This window comes from Gossypium hirsutum, chromosome A06, assembly GCF_007990345.1.
Source record: "Gossypium hirsutum isolate 1008001.06 chromosome A06, Gossypium_hirsutum_v2.1, whole genome shotgun sequence".
NCBI classification, from domain to species: Eukaryota; Viridiplantae; Streptophyta; class Magnoliopsida; order Malvales; family Malvaceae; genus Gossypium; species Gossypium hirsutum.
In genome coordinates this window covers 123,157,894-123,178,664 of record NC_053429.1, presented here as the reverse complement: position 1 = coordinate 123,178,664, position 20,771 = coordinate 123,157,894, and the positions used below count along the sequence as shown (strand labels likewise).

The following is a 20,771-nucleotide window of genomic DNA, read 5'->3' as shown; positions in this document are numbered from 1 at the left end:
CAAAGTTTAACAATGACAACTTTAAAAGGTATTTTGATGGCCTTAGCATCTTCCAAACATCTTTAGGTATGTTAAAAGTGTAAGAGTTCAACCTTGTACAAATAATACACAATTAACAAATATATAATTTATATAAATATAAAATGGTATGACCCAATAAAATATACATATACATTAATGTCCAAATCTACCATAAATAGTTAAATAAAATCAAAACCTTTTCCCAATATAATATTAATTACGAAATCTACCATAAATTATTTAAAGAAAAAAGTTTTTTTTTTGGTTGAATTATATGGAAGATGGTAAAGTCGTAACAACAACACGACTCGAAAATAAACACCTTGAAACACACAAAATTCAAAAAAAAATTCTTAAATTATAAATTTATATAATAAATATTAATTACCAAATCTAACTTAAATTATTTTTTAATAAAAGTTTAAATATAACAAAACTGTGTCAAATAAAATAAAATAAGAAATTATGCCGATATATAATAAATTTCTTAGATGGCAAAGCCTTACTAGGATTTAGGGTTTTGACTAGAAAAGCTCTCTTCTTTTTTTCGATTCAATTTATTGGAAAGGATGACGAGAAGGAAGGAGCCAGTGGGAAGTTTTCAAGTTCCAGACGAGATCGAAAGAGAAATTTTATCAAGATTGCCGGTCAAAAGTTTGATCCGATTCAAAAACGTTAAAAAATCATGGCGGAATCTCATTGAAGACTCTACTTTCATCGCCATGCATTTGAATAGTTACGGTAGAAATACCGATGGCTTTTTCGTTTATGGATGTTATTCTTATGGAATCGAACTTTCGAAGTCGTTATTTGACCAACCACGAAAATTCATAATTGGTTCAATCAATGGATTAGTTTGCTTAAGTAATAAGATGGGCTGCTTTCTTAAGAAAGATGATAGGCTGAGAATACATATTTGCAATCCTTCCACAAGAGAAATTATGGAGCTTCCGCAATGTCATCACAACCTATAATGATTTAATTGTCGCCATTGGTTTTGGGTTTTGTCATAAATCCAATGACTATAAAGTGGTAAAGATTAGCTACCGTCGTGATTCGCCTTCATCGGAAGTTCAGGTTCAAGTTTATAGTTTAAACATGAATTCTTGGAAAACGATAAAAATGGAAATTCCAAGCTTGTTGGCTTTGTCGCCTTTGTATCGAGGCAACGGGTGTTTCAACGGAGCTTTTCATTGGCAAGGACTGAAGATGTCACCATCCAAGAAAGTTATCAAAACCATCGTATGGTTTCAATTTGAGGATGAGATGTTTGGAGAGATTAATTTGCCTAATGATCCAGATTTTGAAGGTGACGCCGAGTTTTTGATTACGGAATATGGGAACTTCTTCTCATGTTTAATTCACGAACGAGGACAAAATATTGTGAATGGTTATAAAGTATGGGCGATGAAGGAATATGGTGTATGGGATAGTTGGGTTAAACAACTCAACATTGAAGTACCAACCTCACAAGATCAACAAATATTTAGATCGATTATGGAGTGTAAATATAATGAGATTCTCTTTCAAGATAGCCATCACAGATTTGTTTGGTATGATCCTAAAACCAAGCAAGTTGAAGGCCAATCTGAGTCATTATTACAATGGTATTTTATTCGTTGCAGGGAAAGCTTGGTTTCATTGTCCCCAAAAAGGTGCCATTAGAGTTGGTGATTAGTGATTTATAGTTTTTTTTTTCAGATTTTATTATTTCTGATGGTTTTAGACTTCTATTTTTTTTATAATTTTAGATTTTAGATTTATAAAAAGAATGTTGTGTATGATGAATGAAAAATACTAGCACTCTACACCGTATTAGTCTATTAGACCATGCCTTGGGCAACACATTTGTTCAATTTTTTTATTAGTTAGATAGAATTTTTTTTCTCTTCTTTTACGTTTTTTTCAAAATCCAAATAATAAATTATTATTTTTACTTATAATATATCATCAACAAAGTTCAATACTTTCAAAATCAAAGCTTGTTAAAATTAAGGGGTTCTTTACATTCATATTATTTCCAATTAAGAAAAAGAAAAGCTGTTTACTTTATTTAATTTCACCTTAAAACTTATCAAACCCTAAATATGGGAAGTTGGAAGTATAGTAATGTTGAGTGTTTTTTTATATCCTCCTTAGATGAATGAAAATTGTGCATTTATATGATATGTTACTATTCATAGATGTGATATTATAGGTAGATTCTATGCATGTCGATATGTACTCTACTCTAGGTTTCACATGTGTTTGTATTATATGGTAAATTTCGTCGATGTGATGACATGCGAACCCTCAATATGTCAAGTTCGATTATGTGATGGCGTGCAAACCCTTATCATATAATCTCTTAGAGGATGCGAATGCCTTATACGAGAACTATCAATGTCATACGAACTTAAAGTGCAACCGCGTAGAACCCAACCCAGATTCCATCGGGTTAAGGGTCGATAATACCAAGTAAATGAATAGGATGAGAAACAAGGTATGCAACAATTGCAAGTAAATGAATCAATGATTGTAATTAATAGTAATCCCATTACAGTAACATAAACAAGAAAAAGAACACTCCACGTGCAGATACCAAGTTAGTTATCATTTTTTTTTAATATTATGCTTAGAACTACTTATAGTCCTCCTCAACCTTTAAATAGGAGGATAATACGCTTCAGCGCACTTAAACCCACGTCCTTCTATACTGACAAAAATACCTATACTTAGTCGAACTAAGACTCAACCGTCATAAACTTATATATATTTAAACCTTGATTAAACATGTTTTGTTCATTAGTAAGGGTTGTCATATTAAGCATTAATTTAAAATCTTTATAATTTGGCTAAACTATACTAGTAGTTATCCAACTATTAGTAAATTTCTTTTTGGTTACTCAACCATGAAAAGTTATAAAATGATCACTCAACTATTAGTAAATTTCTTTTTTAATCACTGTTAGCTAGGGGTGAGCGCTTGATTGAATCGAGTAAAAAAATTTCGAATTTCGAGTTCACGAGTAACTATTTTATAATCCTAACTCAATTCAAATTTTTTTTGAATCGAGTGAAATTATTCGAGTTAAATTAAAAAAATTAAACATGTTAAATAAAAATATTGCTATAGTATAACTAATTTTATGTTAGAGCACATAAATTTAAAACCATATATATTTGAAAAAAATTCAAAACAAAATAATAAAAATAAATAAGATACTTGAGTATGATAAATTGTAATTATTAATTTTAAAATTTTAACTCACAAAAGAGCATTTACACTAATCTGTTATTTGAATTATTTGAATTATGAAATTCAACTCGACTCGACCTCCAAACTCGAATATTGAATTCAAATATTATAAACTGAAACAAATCATAAATAAATCGAAATCAAATCATACAAACATAAGTAAATCTTAAATAAAGTAATACTGAAATCAAATACACTTAAAATTTGAGTATCCTTTCGGATAAGTAGAAATGAAATCCCAAATCCTTTGTAAACTCCTTTTATCAGATAATTTTTTTAGTACTTTTCAATAAAGCAAAATACATCCACAATCATGAAGCAATTAGAATCGATGTTAATAGTGAAAACAAAATCATGAAATAATAGCAATCAACAACATTGATGATTAAAATCTAGAGTACTTACTAGAGAGCTTTAGGCTTAGTAACCCAGACATTTGCAACGGAAGTAGACTTGACAATTTCATGTTGACAAAGCTTACCAGCGTGATATGCTATTCTTTTTCTTTTATTTGCAAATGTGAACAATCGCATCAATTTATCAACAAATTCTTGTTGATTTCTATGAGCTGAATATCATTCCAAGTTTGTAGGTTGTAATGATAATTTTCGATTTGCCCAGCCCTCTAGCTTCTTTGGTATCCGCGTCTTGCTCGCGAAAGGGTGTAACCTTGCCCAGCGTTGCTCATGTCGTTGTGTGCGGATAGGATCACCTGCTTTCATGCGTAGGCAAGGTTAGTTTCATTTGTTTTTATTGGTTTGTTATAATTTTAGGTTAATATCGAACTCTAACTCTGTTACATTTGTTTGCTTATAGAAATTTATTAGATTGGCTTAAAAAAAGCATTCAGGGATTTATTTAAATGGACAAACGTCTATAGCTGAACCTCTCAAGTTCTTCTATTGGGTTATTTTTTCAGTATTCCCGATTGCCGACCAACTGTTTGATTTTATGTTCGTGTGATGTGACTGCATTCTCATTTGTTTTGTTTCAGGATAAGGTGGGTCGTTTCAAGAAGACTTTGAACACTCGTCTTTACTGTTATTCACTCTCCTAATCTGTTGGTTAGCGAGAATTTTATTGGGAGCGGCAGGCATCATGATTTGGGATAACAAATTATAAGCCTCTAGAAATGTTGGGTGAAAAGGTAACAATCAAACATCACCTTTACCTAATCTTTAATCACTCATTAATCGCTCATGGAACCCCCAAAAGGAAAAGGTGCTTGCCCTGAATTAGTGCACCTTAATCACTTCTTTTTGCCTTCTCAAGTTTCCATTCCCTACGGTCTATTTTCTATCAGTGTCCGGTTTCAAGACTAATACTTCTATCAAAAATGGCTTGTTCTATAATGTTTGTAATTTGTTTGCTGTACTTAAGTTGGGTTTTGATTCGTATTTGAAGTTCAAAAATGAAAATGGTCAAAGTTTACAACTCTCAAGAAATGTGGGGATGGCTTAGGCTGGTGAGAAGATATACCTTGTCAATCTTGATGTTTCAATAGTACTCTGTCATGACAGTCACTACATATATTGAATAATTTTGATAGCTCACAGAAGTTGAGAATTACCTTTTTGCTCTCGCAGGTTGGCCCTCTCAATGATATTGACAAGATATTGGATGATACGTCCTACTGTGGCTCATGATAATGATGCTTCCAAGCTTAGTTTGGACCAAATCTTTGTTTAAATCATCTTCAAGTAAGGTTCCTTGGATAGCTTTCTAGTTGTTCCTTCAGTTTTTATATGGACATAGGGGCCACATGAAATTGTTCACTTTTATAATTGAAAATAATTAAATTGTTCCGATTTTTTTATAGGGACCAATTTGCTCAATATTAAAATTGAGAAGAACCGGAAAAGTATTTTTACCTATATAAACATAATAAATACAAAAAGAAAAAGCTGAAAAGAAACAGAAAGTGGCCCTCCCCCCATTCCCTCTATTTCTCCTTCCTCTATCCGTACTCTTCTCCTTTTTAAAAATTTTTCTCTTTTGCTTTACCAACTTAAACTCATATCCCTGGCAGTACCAGTCTTAATGTTGGTATTGTTCTTCCTCCCATTACTAATAAACAGCTTCTCGTTTGTTCAAGCCGAAAGCTGGTGTGTGGCTCGGAGTGATGCCAGTAGCCAACTGCTGCAAAATGCATTAGTTTATGCATGGTTTCAATAGCTCATGCTTCTTAATCATAAGTGATAAGTGATGAAATATAGTTGATTGCAATGGAAGAAAAAAATTTGAGTACCTTATTGGATATTTTGAAATTAGGGTGCCAATTAAGTACACGGCTGTGGTAAAGGTACAAATATTGAAATTAGCCTTATTTTCAATTTTTAATGGTTGTGTATGTTAATTAGACCATGCATTTTATTTATAATTTTGGAATTAAGATCTCCAAATGAACATTTCACTCTAGAAGAGACCAAATATTGGAATTAACTTTATTTCATATAATCATGTTGTATTCAAAACTTCATATATATTTATACTTGGTAAAATAAATATATGCAACACAGAACAAGTGCAGTAGAAAAGCATTTATCATGAAGGAAAATTGGTGGCTTTTAAAAGTTTCATTAATATATATAATAAAAAAATAATTTAAATAGTTAATTAACATTGCGGAAATGATTTAAATGAAAAATAATTTAGATAAGAAATAATTCAAATCCAATAAATCACACAATAATATTGAAATCAAATCTTACACACTCAATCATAGATGAACTCCAAAGTAAATATTGAATTCAAATCATACAAACCTAAACAAATCTTAAACAAAGTAGCACTTAAACCAAATCACACTTAGAATTTGAGCTTCTTTTCATCGAACAAGTAAGAATGATATGTCAAATCCTTTGTGAACTCCTTGGATCGGATAAAACCTCTGATGCTTTCCACTTGAGCAAATTACATCTTCAATCATGTAGATAATTAAAATTGGTGTTAATAATGAAAACAAAATCATGAAATAATAACAACATTGTTGATTTTAAAAAATAATAGCTCTTTAATCATTCAGGCTACTTACCACAAAGCTTTAGACTTGTTAATCCGAACATTCGCAATGGATAATATTGTCGCATGTAGACTCTTCACATTTGAGAATTTCTTCTTGGCAAAGCTTACCACAATGAAAGCATTCAAGGTAGCCCTCAACCTTCCTAAAAAATTTAAGATCATGATGATGATTGTGATAATAAGAAGGAAATGTGACTCCATCATTGACAAATGGAAATTGTCTAAGAACACGTTCGGGATGAGCAGAAGTATCACATATTGAACAAGAATAATACCAAAGGCTAGGATCTCTTTGTCGTTCACAAATATCACAATAAATTTGCTCTTTATCATCATCATAAGTAAGCTTTAGCTTGTGTTCATCAATTTTGTGAAGAGTTGAATGTGGTAATGTTAAGCATCCAAAATCCAAAGCAAATCTGCACTTTCCACATCTGAATGCACCATTGGAACACCTCTTTCCACAACCATTACATTTCTCCCGATATTTGAAATCAATAAAGAGAAAGTGTTGGTGTCCTTCACATTTCATGATATCAGCAACTTTAGCACACCTTAAGCACATTTCCCAACCTCCAATATAGTAGAAGAAACCACTACAACGTTGATCACAAAAGTTACATTCCAGGAAGCCTTTGAACAAAAGAATGGCATTACCTTGACGAAACCAATGTTGCTTGATCCTTGGTAATTCAGCACACGTTTTATGAAGAAAAAAGGGGCATTCTAGACAATAATAGAAGAGAGTTGAGATAGATAGCATGCACTCATCACATTTTCTATCAATTTCTTCCTCCATCTTGTCTGCTAACACCAAGCAATGTTGATGACTGAAATGTTGAATCGTTGTTGCTTTCCTAGCTTCATTCATTTCAATAAAACGAATGATGGAAGACTGCATAGATTTTTCATAAAGCTCCTCACATTGCTTTTCTTCCTCAATTACCTTGTACAACTCATCATCCTCTAAGACACAATTCACATGGACGACGTAATTACAACCTGGCTTCCCACAAGAGTAATTCCCGCGATCTAATTTCACTTCATTGAAACAAATCATGCAATCTTGCCTTGTAAGATATTGTGTTTGAAGAAAATATTTGTGAAAAATGCAATGATCATGTCGAGAAAATTTGATAATGCGTGGGAGTGAAGTGCATTTCTTATGGACTATGATGCAACATTTCAAACATATATAAGAAATATAATTTCCCTCACTGTCACATGCATCACAAATGAATGAACCTTGTCTCCAAAGCATGGAGAATGGGTGTTGATGGCGGCTTTTATCTTCAACAATAGACCTCGGCCAAGCACATTCAACATTGATTTTAAATTGGCAAAGAGAACAACCATAAAAAGGTCCGGAATGTTGCTTTTGGCATAGGTTGCACAGGCCATCACTATCACCGCGATTAAGAATAAGAGGGTGTAAGCGATGTGTAAGGTGATCAATTTTAGTAGGTAACTCATCAAGGCATTTCTTGTGAATGATGAATGATAGACAGTCAGAACAAAAATATATAGCATCTGTCAATGGTTCATGACACCAGGAGCAATTGAATCTTATGAGTACATCTATGACCGTGGAACTTTCTATGAAGGTCAATGGATGTTTGTGGATGTCATGTTTGTGGAACTTACACGAAGAAGATAATTTAGCACATTTGATGTCAAGGGAAAAATAACATGTGTTACATTCATAAAAGAACATGTTATGTCTTTCCTTGCATAATGCACAACCATATACCCAGTCAAAAGAACGTGGCCTTTGTCGAAGAAAAAAACCTACGTCTGAGTGTTGGGGATGGAGAGGGTGATTAGGAAGTGAAAGGGGTGCCTCTGCACATTGCTTGTGAAGGTGATAATTGCAATGAATACAAATGAAGTATAGAGCTGAAAGCAGTTCCCCACATCCATCGCAATAAGTTTTGAGAGCTTAGCTTCATTGCTTTGCTCTGCCACTAACACCAAGGGATGCTTCCGACAAAAGCAATGGGTAATCTGTTGCACCAATTTGTTGTGACTCTCATTCTTAATCTCCATTGATTAGTGTGTTTGCGAGAAATGAAGGAGATAATAGGAATGAATGAAGGAGATGAATAAAAGAAGAGAGAATTATTAATTTGAGGAATGATTGAGAAATGGTAGTTTGAGGAGTTGTGGTTTGAGAGAATTATTTCTCATTTTCTGCTGTGTAGTGCCAACTATCTTCTCTTTTCAATTTTTTTATTTGAAAAAATATGTTGGACATGCGTTAGTGTAAATTAAGTAGATTCATTTCATTTAAAATTCAAATCATCATGTTAAATCTAAATACCAATACATCATGTTATTTACTTAATAAATTTATATATTTTTATTTTTTTTTATAATTTTTATGCTTTTTTACTATTTTGTAAATTTTATTAACAATTTTAATAATTATCTATGTTTTTAAATTTTTTTATAATTTTATAATTTTTATTTTTCGTAATTTATAAATATTTTTTGTTATTTTATTAATTATCAATGTTTTATTACAATTTTTATATTTTATTCCATTTCTAATATTTTTAATTTTTATATTTTTTTATTTTTAATATAAAATACTATATTTTCCTGCATGGCACAATCCTGATGTACCTCGTGACGAAAATAATCTCCAAAAATAGCTATTATTAACTTTAATGGTTAAATAATTTAATAAATTAAAACTTTAACGTTAATAGCCCAATATATATATAAAGGCTTAATTAATTATATTTTAAAAAGTTCAAGGGCTTTAAAGACCCCTCGCCTTTATTTTTATATCATAACTAAAAAATTTTAATACATCCAAACATATAATATACTCAAAGAATTTAATCCAAAAATAAAGAATTTTTTAAAAAGAAAGAGAATTAAATTCGAAGTAAAGGTTATATGTTATAAAAAAAATCCAAACAAAGTGAAATATTTCTACAAGAATAATACTTTGCTTTCTTTATTTGTTTGTTTATTTAATTAATATAATTTTAGCACCGACATAACCAATATATTATTTATTAAGGATAAAGATAAGGATTATTTGTTTGTTTATTTAATTAATACAATAATATATTATTTATTAAAGATAAGGATGATTTCAACAGTTTTATTCATCACAAAATCCTTGTCATACAAGGAATGGTATGACTTGAAAAGCAAGAAACTGCATGGGAGGCAATTACCAGTTGGAAATAATTAATTAATTTATGTCTTTTCAACCAAGTAACTTGAAACATAAAAGAATATCCAAATTCTATGCAAGGCCATAATATAAACTATTTCTATACTTAAATTAAAAAAAAATGAAAACCTTACATTTCATCAACCAAACCCTATGTATCAAGCATAAAATATTAAAGTGAAATTTGACCCAACCCACCACATAGAACATGCATTTTACACCAACCTTGACCCAAACTCGAACCCTTTTCTTTTAATCCTTGCAAAGACTATATAATTTAAGTGACTAAACACTTTGGGTTATAATAGTGAACCTACTCTATTTCAAGGGCTGCAATTTCATATCTCACTTCTTCTAAATGTTTGTTAATGGTGGTTACAGCTTCTTGCACTCGTCTAATGGCTTCCTTGAGAACATTATCATACTCAGCATTTGCTGCTGCTTCTTCGGTTCCGACAAGTTCTGTTATGTCCTAGAGATGTACACATTCATGCTTCATTGGCTTCTTAAATGAGCAATTCTTTTAACACCCCAAACTCGACCTAGACATTATGACCAGATCTAGAGATGTTACCTTAGTTCGTTCATAATTCCAGAAACACTTTCATTAAACCAGATTCTCATTTATTTAAGTAAACACTTCCTCGTAATTAAATTATTAAGTTTTCACGGATAAAACCTTATAAAATCTCTTGATTTTGCAACAAAATTTCTTATCTAGTAGGAGTTTTGGAAAACGAGATTTTATTTTTGAAATTTGATATTTTGTAGTCAAAGTAAATGAAGCTTTGGAAACGTTCCAACAGTTAAAAGAAAGTAATACCCAAAATTAAAACAATCCCCAAAAATGTCAAAAACAGTCTAACAAAACCAAAACAATATGAACCAATTTAGAATATCATGAATCTCAAAAAGACGTTTAATAGAGCTCCAGTCGCATCGGCCCACCTAAATCTGAGGATAAAAAAAACAAAGAATGAGTTTCAAAACTTAGTGTGTAACATATAATAAAGTCATCAAATATCATTTCAGACACGCTTTCAGATTTTAATCAAACATATCTTAAAACTCGAAATAGTATCAAAACATATCAGATGCAGATTTACAATCCTACCCCTATCCGCTACACACTATCTCCGACCATCTCAACACACCACATAGGGTATTAAATACCCATCCAGCTCTACACACCGCTTAATGTTAGTATGACACTTTTCAGAATATTTGCAACTTAGCTGCCAGATCAATAGGCGATTCATCGCAAAATACAAATATACATGTGGCTGAGCTACCACATACGACAGATGTATAAACTGCCCACATTTCCTCCATATACACAAATCCCATCCCAATGCACATACATAATTAACAAATGTTAGAATATACATGTCATACATGCTCTCATAACAGATACAGATTGTACTTGACAAAAAACAGATTAGACTTATCATATTACAGATCATACTAAGCTTACAATATATTAATCATGCATACTTTAATCATATTTAACTTATAACATTTCATTTCACATGTTTTATAATCTAATTGGCATTACACGGACCCTACGGATGGCTTACGTTAGACTCGTACGACAAATATAACCCTAGGAAATTTCAGAATTTGGGCCCACATGCCCATGTGGCCCATAAGGCCTGCCACACGGTCTCACACACGCCTGTATGGCCCATACGGCCCAATTGTACTTCATATGTTAAACAAGATCGGTCACAAAATGTATGTCAAAGTAGACACTTTGCATAGTCTACTCACAGTCTCAGTACTAATAATAACAAGTTTTAGATTAATATGGTAGAAATAGATTCTCTTAGGTTAATATATAAGGGTAACTTGTAATTATTTGGTATTTGAAAAAAAAAAATTTATATATGTCTCTCACATGGCCTGTCACATAGACATGTGTCACACACGACCGTGTGGCATCAACAGCCCCAAATTTTGGCTTTTGTTGTTCCCTATTTTATCATATTTTTGTTACACACCTAATTTGATTTTGATATCGAAGCAAACACGAGACTCTCAGAACCTAAAAACGACATTTAATACATTCAATTAATAATGATTATCCCGAAATTAAACCTTATTCTCAATTACAAACTTCAATTAATAAACCCAAGCTCACAAATTAACTTCAAACTTAGCATCAAATACTTACCCAAAATGAATCAGCAGCTTCCACAGAAAACTAACTCGCTGGAAGATCGTTAGTTCCAAAATCCTCACTTAAATCCAAAGTATTTCTCAATTAAAACAACCCCAATGAATAAAACAACAACAGAACAAATACTTATTCCATCCCTAAAACTTATAACTCAATACAGAACAGTTACGCATATTGACCGAAAGATTGACGGCACGACGGAAGTTAGAAAAATAGTAATGAAGGGAAATTTTTGGTAAAAATCACCAGAGACTAGAATAGTAAAACACAAAGAAGAAAAAAAGGGAAAATGCCAGAAAATTTTGGGAAAAACAAAGGAAAGAAAAAAATGGATAATGGGAGTAGTGGACGTAGTTGAACCTAAGAAAACTAGCAAAAATATTGTCACTTTGCTCACGTAAAGATTCAAACACAAAAACAAAAAGTAAGCTAACACCTTACCACTAAATCAGCAGGCTTATTCTATCACAAATTGAACGAAAATAGTATTTAAGTAATAAGGACCAAAATAATAATAGGGACAAAAAAACAAATTTTTTCAAGGGTGAGATTTTAACCTATGACCTCAAACACACAATCAAAACTCTTAATCACTAAAACAAATACTTAATTACAGTAGATTTTAACAAAACAGAAATTTAAATTTTAGGGCATTACAATTCTCATGGTTCACCAGACACTCTAACGAGATTTCAAGAACTACTAGATGCATGGATTTACTATTCATTGATATTTCCCCTATTTTTTAACAATTTTAAACTACTATTGATTGGCGAACCCCAAGAAATAGTCATAAATAAGAAAAGATTGAAATTGAAGAATGGATTTAAACTAATCCAAACAAACCAACAAAACCGTTAAAGAAATAGTTATAACTTTCATTATTTTTTAGATCACTCTAAAATAGATGAAAAAGTTAATGTCTATTAACTTTACTGATGTAGAATCTTCGTAGAAATTCATGTGTATGTCACATAAACAACTAATTAATTTTTTTAAATTATTAAAAAAATGTTATTCATCGATTGTTATTCATATAATGAAATAAAATAAATTTAAATAGACATAAGTAATGAAATGTAGTTGATTGCAATGGAAGAAAAAATTTTGAACACCTTATTGGATATTTTGAAATCAGGTGCTCAATTAAGTACTTGGCTATGGTAAAGGTACCAAATATTGAAATTAACCTTATTTATAATTTTCAATAGTTATGTATGTAACACCCCTAACTCATCTCCGTTGTCGGGTTAGGGTTACGGAGTATTATAGCATAAAAAAATAATTTACATCATTTAACCATTCATTTATTAAATTAAATAACAACATTTGAATTTACATTTCATTCATAGTATAATTGTAACACCCCAAACCCGACCCAGACGTTATGGCCGGATCCGACATGCCACATCGAAGCATTCAAAACATTTTCGATCCAGAAAGAAAACTTACTGAGTGTTTTAAAAGATAATTTCATTATAGGTTAAAGTGAATGGAAGCTGTGCACCAGGTAGGAAACCGGAAAAGAGGAGGTGAGTCCATTGGACTGCTTAAGTACCAAACTCCCTTCAGATTCAATCCTAGACATGCAAACCGCCATTGCCATACCTTAACGTCATGTATATTTCTATGAAACCGATTTGATTAAGTCATTTTTAGGAAAAGTGATTACTTTTGGAAAATATCTTCATTGCGGAAGCTTTGCTTGTTTTCGTGTTATTTTGAAATCAATTACTGTTTTTGAAAACGCGCCCTAAAGCTATCTAATTTCAACATTTAAAATATAAATATTACCTATCTTAATAAAACATATAAAAACCATCAAAAATAAATAAGCGGCCTTATTACATTTAAAAGCCCAAAACCTCAAACGTAATTAAAAGGATGTCCAGTTCACCAGAAGAAAATCAAACTTTCAAAATTGGTGGTCACTCCAAATTCCCTCACAGCTCCAAGCCCACTATGGTTGGGGATTTCCTGTGTGGATGAAAATAAAAGGGGTGAGTTTGCGGGAAACTCAGTGTGTAAGGAAAACCCATTCAAAGCCCAAGTCAGCTCAAGCCTATTGGGCCTAAGCCCATTCAGGTAACAGTGGTACTGGACCAGAGCCCTTTTCAGATTACAATAAACTGGGCCTTAGCCCCTTATTCAGATAACAGTATGGCCCATAGGCTCATTTCAAAATACATGCAACATCAATAACATATGCAAGCCCATTTTGGGAGACTACTCAACCCACCAACCACTACACTCCACCCATACCAGCCATACACTCCATGTAGGGATAGCTCAACCCACCCAGCCCAACACTCCACAGTTGCAGCATTGCTGCTTAGTTAACAGTAAATTGAGGCAAAGCCTCCAGTACGTGGACAAGCCACTTTCAGTACTTCCTCCGTCAATATCCCAATCCCATGCATCAGATAATAACAACATGGCATGCAGTAAATAACAACAGTCAAACATGCATTTAAGTCAATTTAACCCTAGGGGTATTTTGGTAATTTATCTCCTAGGGGTAAAACTGTAAATTTTCCATTTTTAAAGGTATTTCAGTAATTTATCTATTTTAGGGTTTTTTCATGCATATTCCTACCTTTCACGTACTACAGAATCACGTACCGAGGGTTCTTACCGAATTGGGCCCATTGGCCCATCATTCCAATTTTGGCCTATTAAGCCCAAAAATATCGAGGGCACAGAAATCATGCACTTTGCAGTCCAAACATTGCAGCTTACCAAAAACATTAATCGATTTACCTCACGAGCATTCGCACACTCGTAAATCTACAAAATACTGATTTTCCGCATTTCGGCTTTTCAACTTTTGCCGATCTAGACTAAGAAAGAGGGTGTTAGTTACACACCTGTTTGCGACGATATGCTGACGAAATCCACACACGAACCGCCTACAATTGGATTACTAACACGTTAATCTAACTATTCAAATACAAACTACGTATTAACCCCTTACAATATTCGGCCAACTACACCTACAGATCATAGTAAGCTTATAAGAAAACAATAAGCAACTCATTAACAAATTTTTGTTAATGTTTACCACATAATCATAATTTCACTGCAAGCTGTCTTCCTGAGTAACAGTCACTAAATCATTTGTAACTGGAGCTACGAAACTCCAAATCAAGTTCCGTTAATTTTCCTTGAAAATAGACTCACATATCTTCTATCCATAAAATTTTCAGAATTTTTGGTTTAGCCAATCAATACCAGATTTTTCTCAAAGTTTCCCATGTTTCACTGTTTGACTAATCTGACCACTCTTCATTACGAATCAAATTTCTCATTGTACAGAATTCAAAATATATTCTCGTTTATTCCATTTGAAACTAGACTCATTAAGATTTAATTACATAATTTATGCAGCTTCTAACTCATCTCCTACAATTTATGGTGATTTTCCAAAGTCACGTTACTGCTGCTGTCCCAAGCAGATTTATTACCAAATCACTCTTTCACACCTAACTTGCATGCTTGTTATTTAAACATGTATATCACCAATCAATCATCACATATCTATGATTTTACTTAAGTATAATCTCCATTTCATCATTTTAAAGCACAACATGTTAGCTGATTTTTCCCTTTAACATATCAACATCCTCTTATAAAAATTAGAGTATTGTCCTTTGCTTACTTGTAAGCACAAAGAATGTTACTTTTGGTAACTAAAAGGAAGCATGCCTTATTCGTCAAAACCTAAATAGTTATGAGTGATGATTTTTTTTATTGTAATAAAGAAGATTATATAATTTAAATATATTGGATAAAGATGATAATATATCACATATATGATATTTTTGTAAAAATTTTCAAATATGAAATTTTCAAAATTCAATTTTGTTTATTACTGAATTAAATCTAAATATTACTATATGAATCCAAAATAAATAATTATCCATTGGTTATCCAAATATGATTAATATATGAATCTAGTAAGTTAAAAAAAATTTAAATGTAAATCGAATAATTCAAATTCAAGTATGCTTCCTAAAATAAATAATTTTTTAGTATAGAATTACAATTAGTGATCTAAGTATATCATACCAACAAGTGTTGGGTGCAGTGATAAGATACATTGCACTCTTAAGCAAATAACGTAAATTTGAACTCTGAAGACGACATTATTGATAGAGACAGTCACAAACCCAGAACTTGAATGATAAGACTAACTTGAAAAATAGTACCAAAAAAATATCATTATTTATAATAATAACTTAATTATTTTAAATATTTTATTAACAATTTTATGCTTGTTGTAGGCCAATTTTGGCCCGTTTACAATTTATCCGAGCCCAACAACCAAGCCCAACCCCAAAACCCATTTACATTAAATCCCAAAACCCATTTACATTAAACCCCAAAACCCAACACATTAAAAACCCAAAACCCAACAGCAAGCCTAATACAATCCAAACCCAAAATAGAAAAAACAAAAATACCTAACCCTAGACACTTGCACTGACTGCGGCGCTGAACCTCACCACTGGCCACTGCCCAGTCATGTCCGCCACCCACCACGCCTGCAAACACAAAAACAAGAAAAGACAGAGAAGGGAAGGCAATACGCAACTAAATAGCAGAAACATGACCACTTTGTATTTGGCTATGAAAGCCCTAATCATCTAATGTATGTGGGGGGAGAGGATGAATAAAACACAAGAGATTTTTACCTAAAACAAACAACAAATCTCTACATATTTGATTCAAACAAATAAAACAGTGAGATCAAAACAAAAAACATACGGCAGATTAAAAAAAAACAGATTAAAAGTGAGCAATCTTCTATCTCCTTTATTTCCTTTTTTTAATTTATTAGCTCTCAAAAATTCTTTATTTCTCCTTTTTTTACAAATTTACATATATATACACATATATTCAAAAAAAATAAAAAAAGCAAAAAATAAAATAAAATTTTTACCTTTCCGGCCACCGTGTACGGTGGCGGGCGCAGGTGCCGGCGACGGTGGACGGCGGTCAGGGAGAGGTCGGATTTCCCATCGAAAATCGCCCAAGTCTCCCTCTCTTCCTTTTTTTCTGATTTTGGTGCAAATGACTTTTTTTTCTGATTTTGGATTATTTATAGCGCTCAAAAACGGCGCCGTTTTGGCATTAAAACCCAGGGCACAAAACGACGTCGTTTTTCCCTGGGTCGGATCGACCCAACCCGTTCCCGCTAGGATCCACTTGTTTTTGTGCGGAAGGGCTATTTTCGCTTTTGGCCCTTTCTCTTTTTCGTTATTTTGCAATTAAGTTCCTGTAATTTTTAAAATCAACCCCATAATTTTGTTTGTAATTCAAATGAATCCTCGTTGATACGACGTAGTTTTAAGGACTTGGAAATATTTCTCTTTTGGTCCTCTATAGTTTTGTGCGCGTTCTAATAAGCCCCTTTCCTTTTATTTCCCTTTTAAATCTGCCCCAGAATTTTGTCCTTCATTCAATTTTAGTCCTTTTGGTTTATTTTCATTTCTTTATTATTAAATTAATCACTTTTAATATTATTTAATATTATTATATTTACTATTATTTATATTATTCTTATTATTATTAATAGTAGTATAAGTTTAATTATATATACATATATCTTTAATATACATATATATATACATATTTATGTAGCATTATTAATAGGTGTTTCTAACATTATTATTATTTCTAATATGTATATACTATGTAAATATTTTAATACTATATTATGTATACATTTTTTATATATATTACGTATACGTATCTTTTTGATATTATATTATATATTATTATGTATATGTCTTTAATGTTATTAAGTTGTATATGTTTCTTGTACTATTCCATGTATGTATTTTATATATCATCTTATGTACGTATTCTTAAATACTATGTTACATATATATATATATAATTTAAATTTTTAATACTATATTATGTATATATTATTATTATATCTATTTTTATCCCTATTATGTTTATTGTTAATACTAGTACATATATTTTATTATATGAGTATATATATACTTTTATATAAAGTATTATTTTCATACATCATCATATTTATTATTATACCTATTATTTTCACTATTATCACTTATTTTATTTTAATATTATTATGTGTTATTTGGTGTACATACATCTTTTTATTATTATTATTGTTAGTATATGTTCTATTATATAATATATATATGTATGTGTTTATGCAATATTATTAATAATTGTTTTGTAACATTATTATTATCATTTCTAATATGTATATCTATTTTGATCACTATATTATGTACATACTCTTAATATTATCATGTATCTATTTTTAACATACATATACATATTCATGTAGTATTATTAATATATATTTGTTTTTGTTATTAATATTTCTAATATATATTGTATATATTCATTTTAATATTATGTATATATATATTATGTATATATTTAATATTATTATGTATACACTTTTCATTCCTATTATTATATACTTTAATATATATATACATATAGTACTATTAGTATTTTTAATATTACGTTTATGTCACTCCACTCATTATTATATGTTTGTATATATGTTCGTCTCTATCTTATGTTTAACGCTATTGTTATCATGTTTAATATCGCATACGTTGTTTGTTTTTTAATATTAGTATCGTAGATATTATTTGTTTCGATGTATTTCTAACTCTGCCATGTCTTTTAATTTCAATAAATAAGGCAATATACCGATCTAACATCAAGCCATCGATTTCATCGCTATGTTGGGTGAAATTCGTCGACTCGTGTTAAAAACGGAACACCCTTCTAAAAAACCGAAAACTAAAAATTCTCATTTTTCAATTGGATCACGATTAAATGTCAAATTGAATTCGTACTTTTGAAAATCAAGACAACACGAGTTTAATAAAGATACCAATTTTGGGCATCGCGAGGGTGCTAATACCTTCCTCGTGCGTAATCGACTCTCGAACCCTATTTTTCTCTAGATTTTCGCGTAGACCCAAATTTGGCCTTCATTTTTGTTCAAGAATAAATTTTCTTTTCAAAAAGATGAGGTGTCCGATCACACCTAGAAAAAGATCAGTGGCAACTCCCTCTCTTTTTTTTAAAAACCGATTTTCAAATTTCTAATAAGTCACCTCAATTAGCGATAGAAAGCAAAGAAATTTTTACGTCGCTACAATGCTTTTATAATATTTTGTAAATTTTATTAATAATTTTAATAATTTTCTATATTTTAAATATTTTTTCATAATTTAAATTTTTTATTTTTTGTAATTTATATATATTGTTATTCTAATACTTCTTAATTTTTTTTGCAATTTTTTGATAATTTTAATAATTTATATATTTTATTTCATTTATAATTTTTTATAATTTTTTGCACTTTTATATGTTTTTATAAATTTATAATATTTTTAATTTTTATATATTAGTATTATTTTTATATTTTTTTATTATTTTTATTATAAAATATCATATTTCGTTGCATGGTACAATTCTGGTGTGCCATATGGCGAAAATAACCCTTAAAAATAGCTATCATTACTCTTAAATGGTTAACCGTTAATTTCAACGGTTAAATGATTTAATAAATTGAAATTTTATCCTTCAATAGCTCGACTGAATGCAAAAAAAAATTATAAGGGCTTAATTGATTTTTTTTCTTTTTGAAAAAATTCAAGGACTTTAAAGACCCTTTAGCTTTAATTTTTGCATCATAGTTAAAAAATTTCAATGCATCAGACATATGATATACTCAAAGAATTTGATCCGAAAACATAAATTTTCTTAAAAGAAAAGATAATTAAATTAAAATTAAATTTTATATGTAACAAAGTAAAGCATTTCTAAAATAATAATACTTTGTTTTCTTTGTTAAAGTAAATTTTGTTCTTTTCTTGCAAATTAGGCAATTACTTTGGTTATTTTATGGGTTTAAGATTACTTAATCATGCCATGAATACATGGACAACATTCCACAATCATACAAAATTGTTATCTATATATTCTTATATATCTAATTGGCCCATCAATTGAATTTAACGATTAATGTGATTAAAGAAGAAAATAACTAATGAAAAGATTTAATTGATTTTTCATAAACGGCAAGAATTTCATTGGAAACCAATTAAATCGAATACACATTGCACTCTTAAGCGAAGAACGTAGGTTTGAACCTTGAAGACAACATTATTAAGAAAGGCAATCACGAACCTAAAACATGAACAATAAAACAAACTTGAAAAATAGTAATAAAAAAAAGTGTCATTATTTATGATACTAACTTAATTATTTTAAATATTTTATTAACAATTTTAGTAATTTTCTATATTTTTAAATGTTTTTTCATAATTTAACAATTTTATTTTTTGTAATTTACATATACTTTTTGTTATTTTCACCATTATTAATTTTTTTGGAAATTTTTAATAATTTTTATATTTTATTTCATTTATAATAGGTTCTTATTTTTTTGTACTTTTATATATTTTTATAAATTTATAATATTTTTAATTTGTATATATTTGTATTATTTTTAATATAAAATATCATATTTCGCTGCATGGCACAATACTTGTGTGCTACGTGACGAAAATAACCCTTAAAAATAGTTATCGTTACTCTTTAATGATTGACCGTTAACTTTAACAGTTAAATAGTTTAATAAATTAAAATTTTAACGTTCAATAGCTCAATTGAATTAAAAAAAGTATAAGGGTTAATTGATCTTTTTGGAAAAATTCAAGGGCTTTAAAGACCCTTTAGCCTTTATTTTTACATCATAGTTACCAAATTTTAATGCATCGAATATATGATATACTCAAAAAATTTGATCCGAAAACATACCAATTCAAAAGAGTAAAGAATTTCTTAGAAAAAATAGATTATTGAATACAAAGAAGAGTTTATATGTTATAAAAAAAATCCAAACAAAGTAGAGCATTTCTACAACATTAACACTTTGCTTTCTTTATTAAATTAAAATTTGTTCTTTTCTTGTAAATTAGGCAATTATGGATTTAAGATTACTTAATCATGCCATGAATACATGGATAACAGTAGTAAACCATAAGAAATTATTATGTTTAAATATTTTACTCAGATTTTATTGTTATCTATATATTCTTATATAT

At 30.2% G+C, this 20,771-nt stretch overlaps 1 protein-coding gene and 2 long non-coding RNA genes across 3 annotated transcripts; 1 reads left to right on the top strand and 2 right to left on the bottom strand.

Annotated features, from left to right (window-relative positions):
* The first annotated feature begins 3,395 nt into the window (after window positions 1–3,395).
* LOC121230776 (uncharacterized) lies at window positions 3,396–5,075 on the top strand. The gene is made up of 3 exons (XR_005928895.1): window positions 3,396–3,992; window positions 4,254–4,406; window positions 4,846–5,075. It is a non-coding gene; the product is annotated as an uncharacterized lncRNA (long non-coding RNA).
* Window positions 5,076–5,891: 816 nt separating this feature from the next.
* Window positions 5,892–7,348, bottom strand: LOC121230775 (uncharacterized). Its single transcript, XM_041116162.1, has 2 exons — window positions 6,294–7,348; window positions 5,892–6,178 (listed from the first exon to the last, which is right to left on the bottom strand). The coding sequence occupies exon 1, from the start codon at window positions 7,341–7,343 to the stop codon at window positions 6,312–6,314; it is 1,032 nt and encodes a 343-aa protein (XP_040972096.1). The 5' UTR covers window positions 7,344–7,348; the 3' UTR covers window positions 5,892–6,178; window positions 6,294–6,311.
* Window positions 7,349–15,854: 8,506 nt separating this feature from the next.
* On the bottom strand, window positions 15,855–16,727 carry LOC107942973 (uncharacterized). Its single transcript, XR_001695947.2, has 2 exons — window positions 16,595–16,727; window positions 15,855–16,196 (listed from the first exon to the last, which is right to left on the bottom strand). It is a non-coding gene; the product is annotated as an uncharacterized lncRNA (long non-coding RNA).
* Window positions 16,728–20,771: the final 4,044 nt, after the last annotated feature.

What these genes read in the sequence shown, in the direction of transcription:
- LOC121230775 (XM_041116162.1), bottom strand. Translation starts at nt 7,343, where the DNA reads ATGATTTGTTTCAATGAAGTGAAATTAGATCGCGGGAATTACTCTTGT.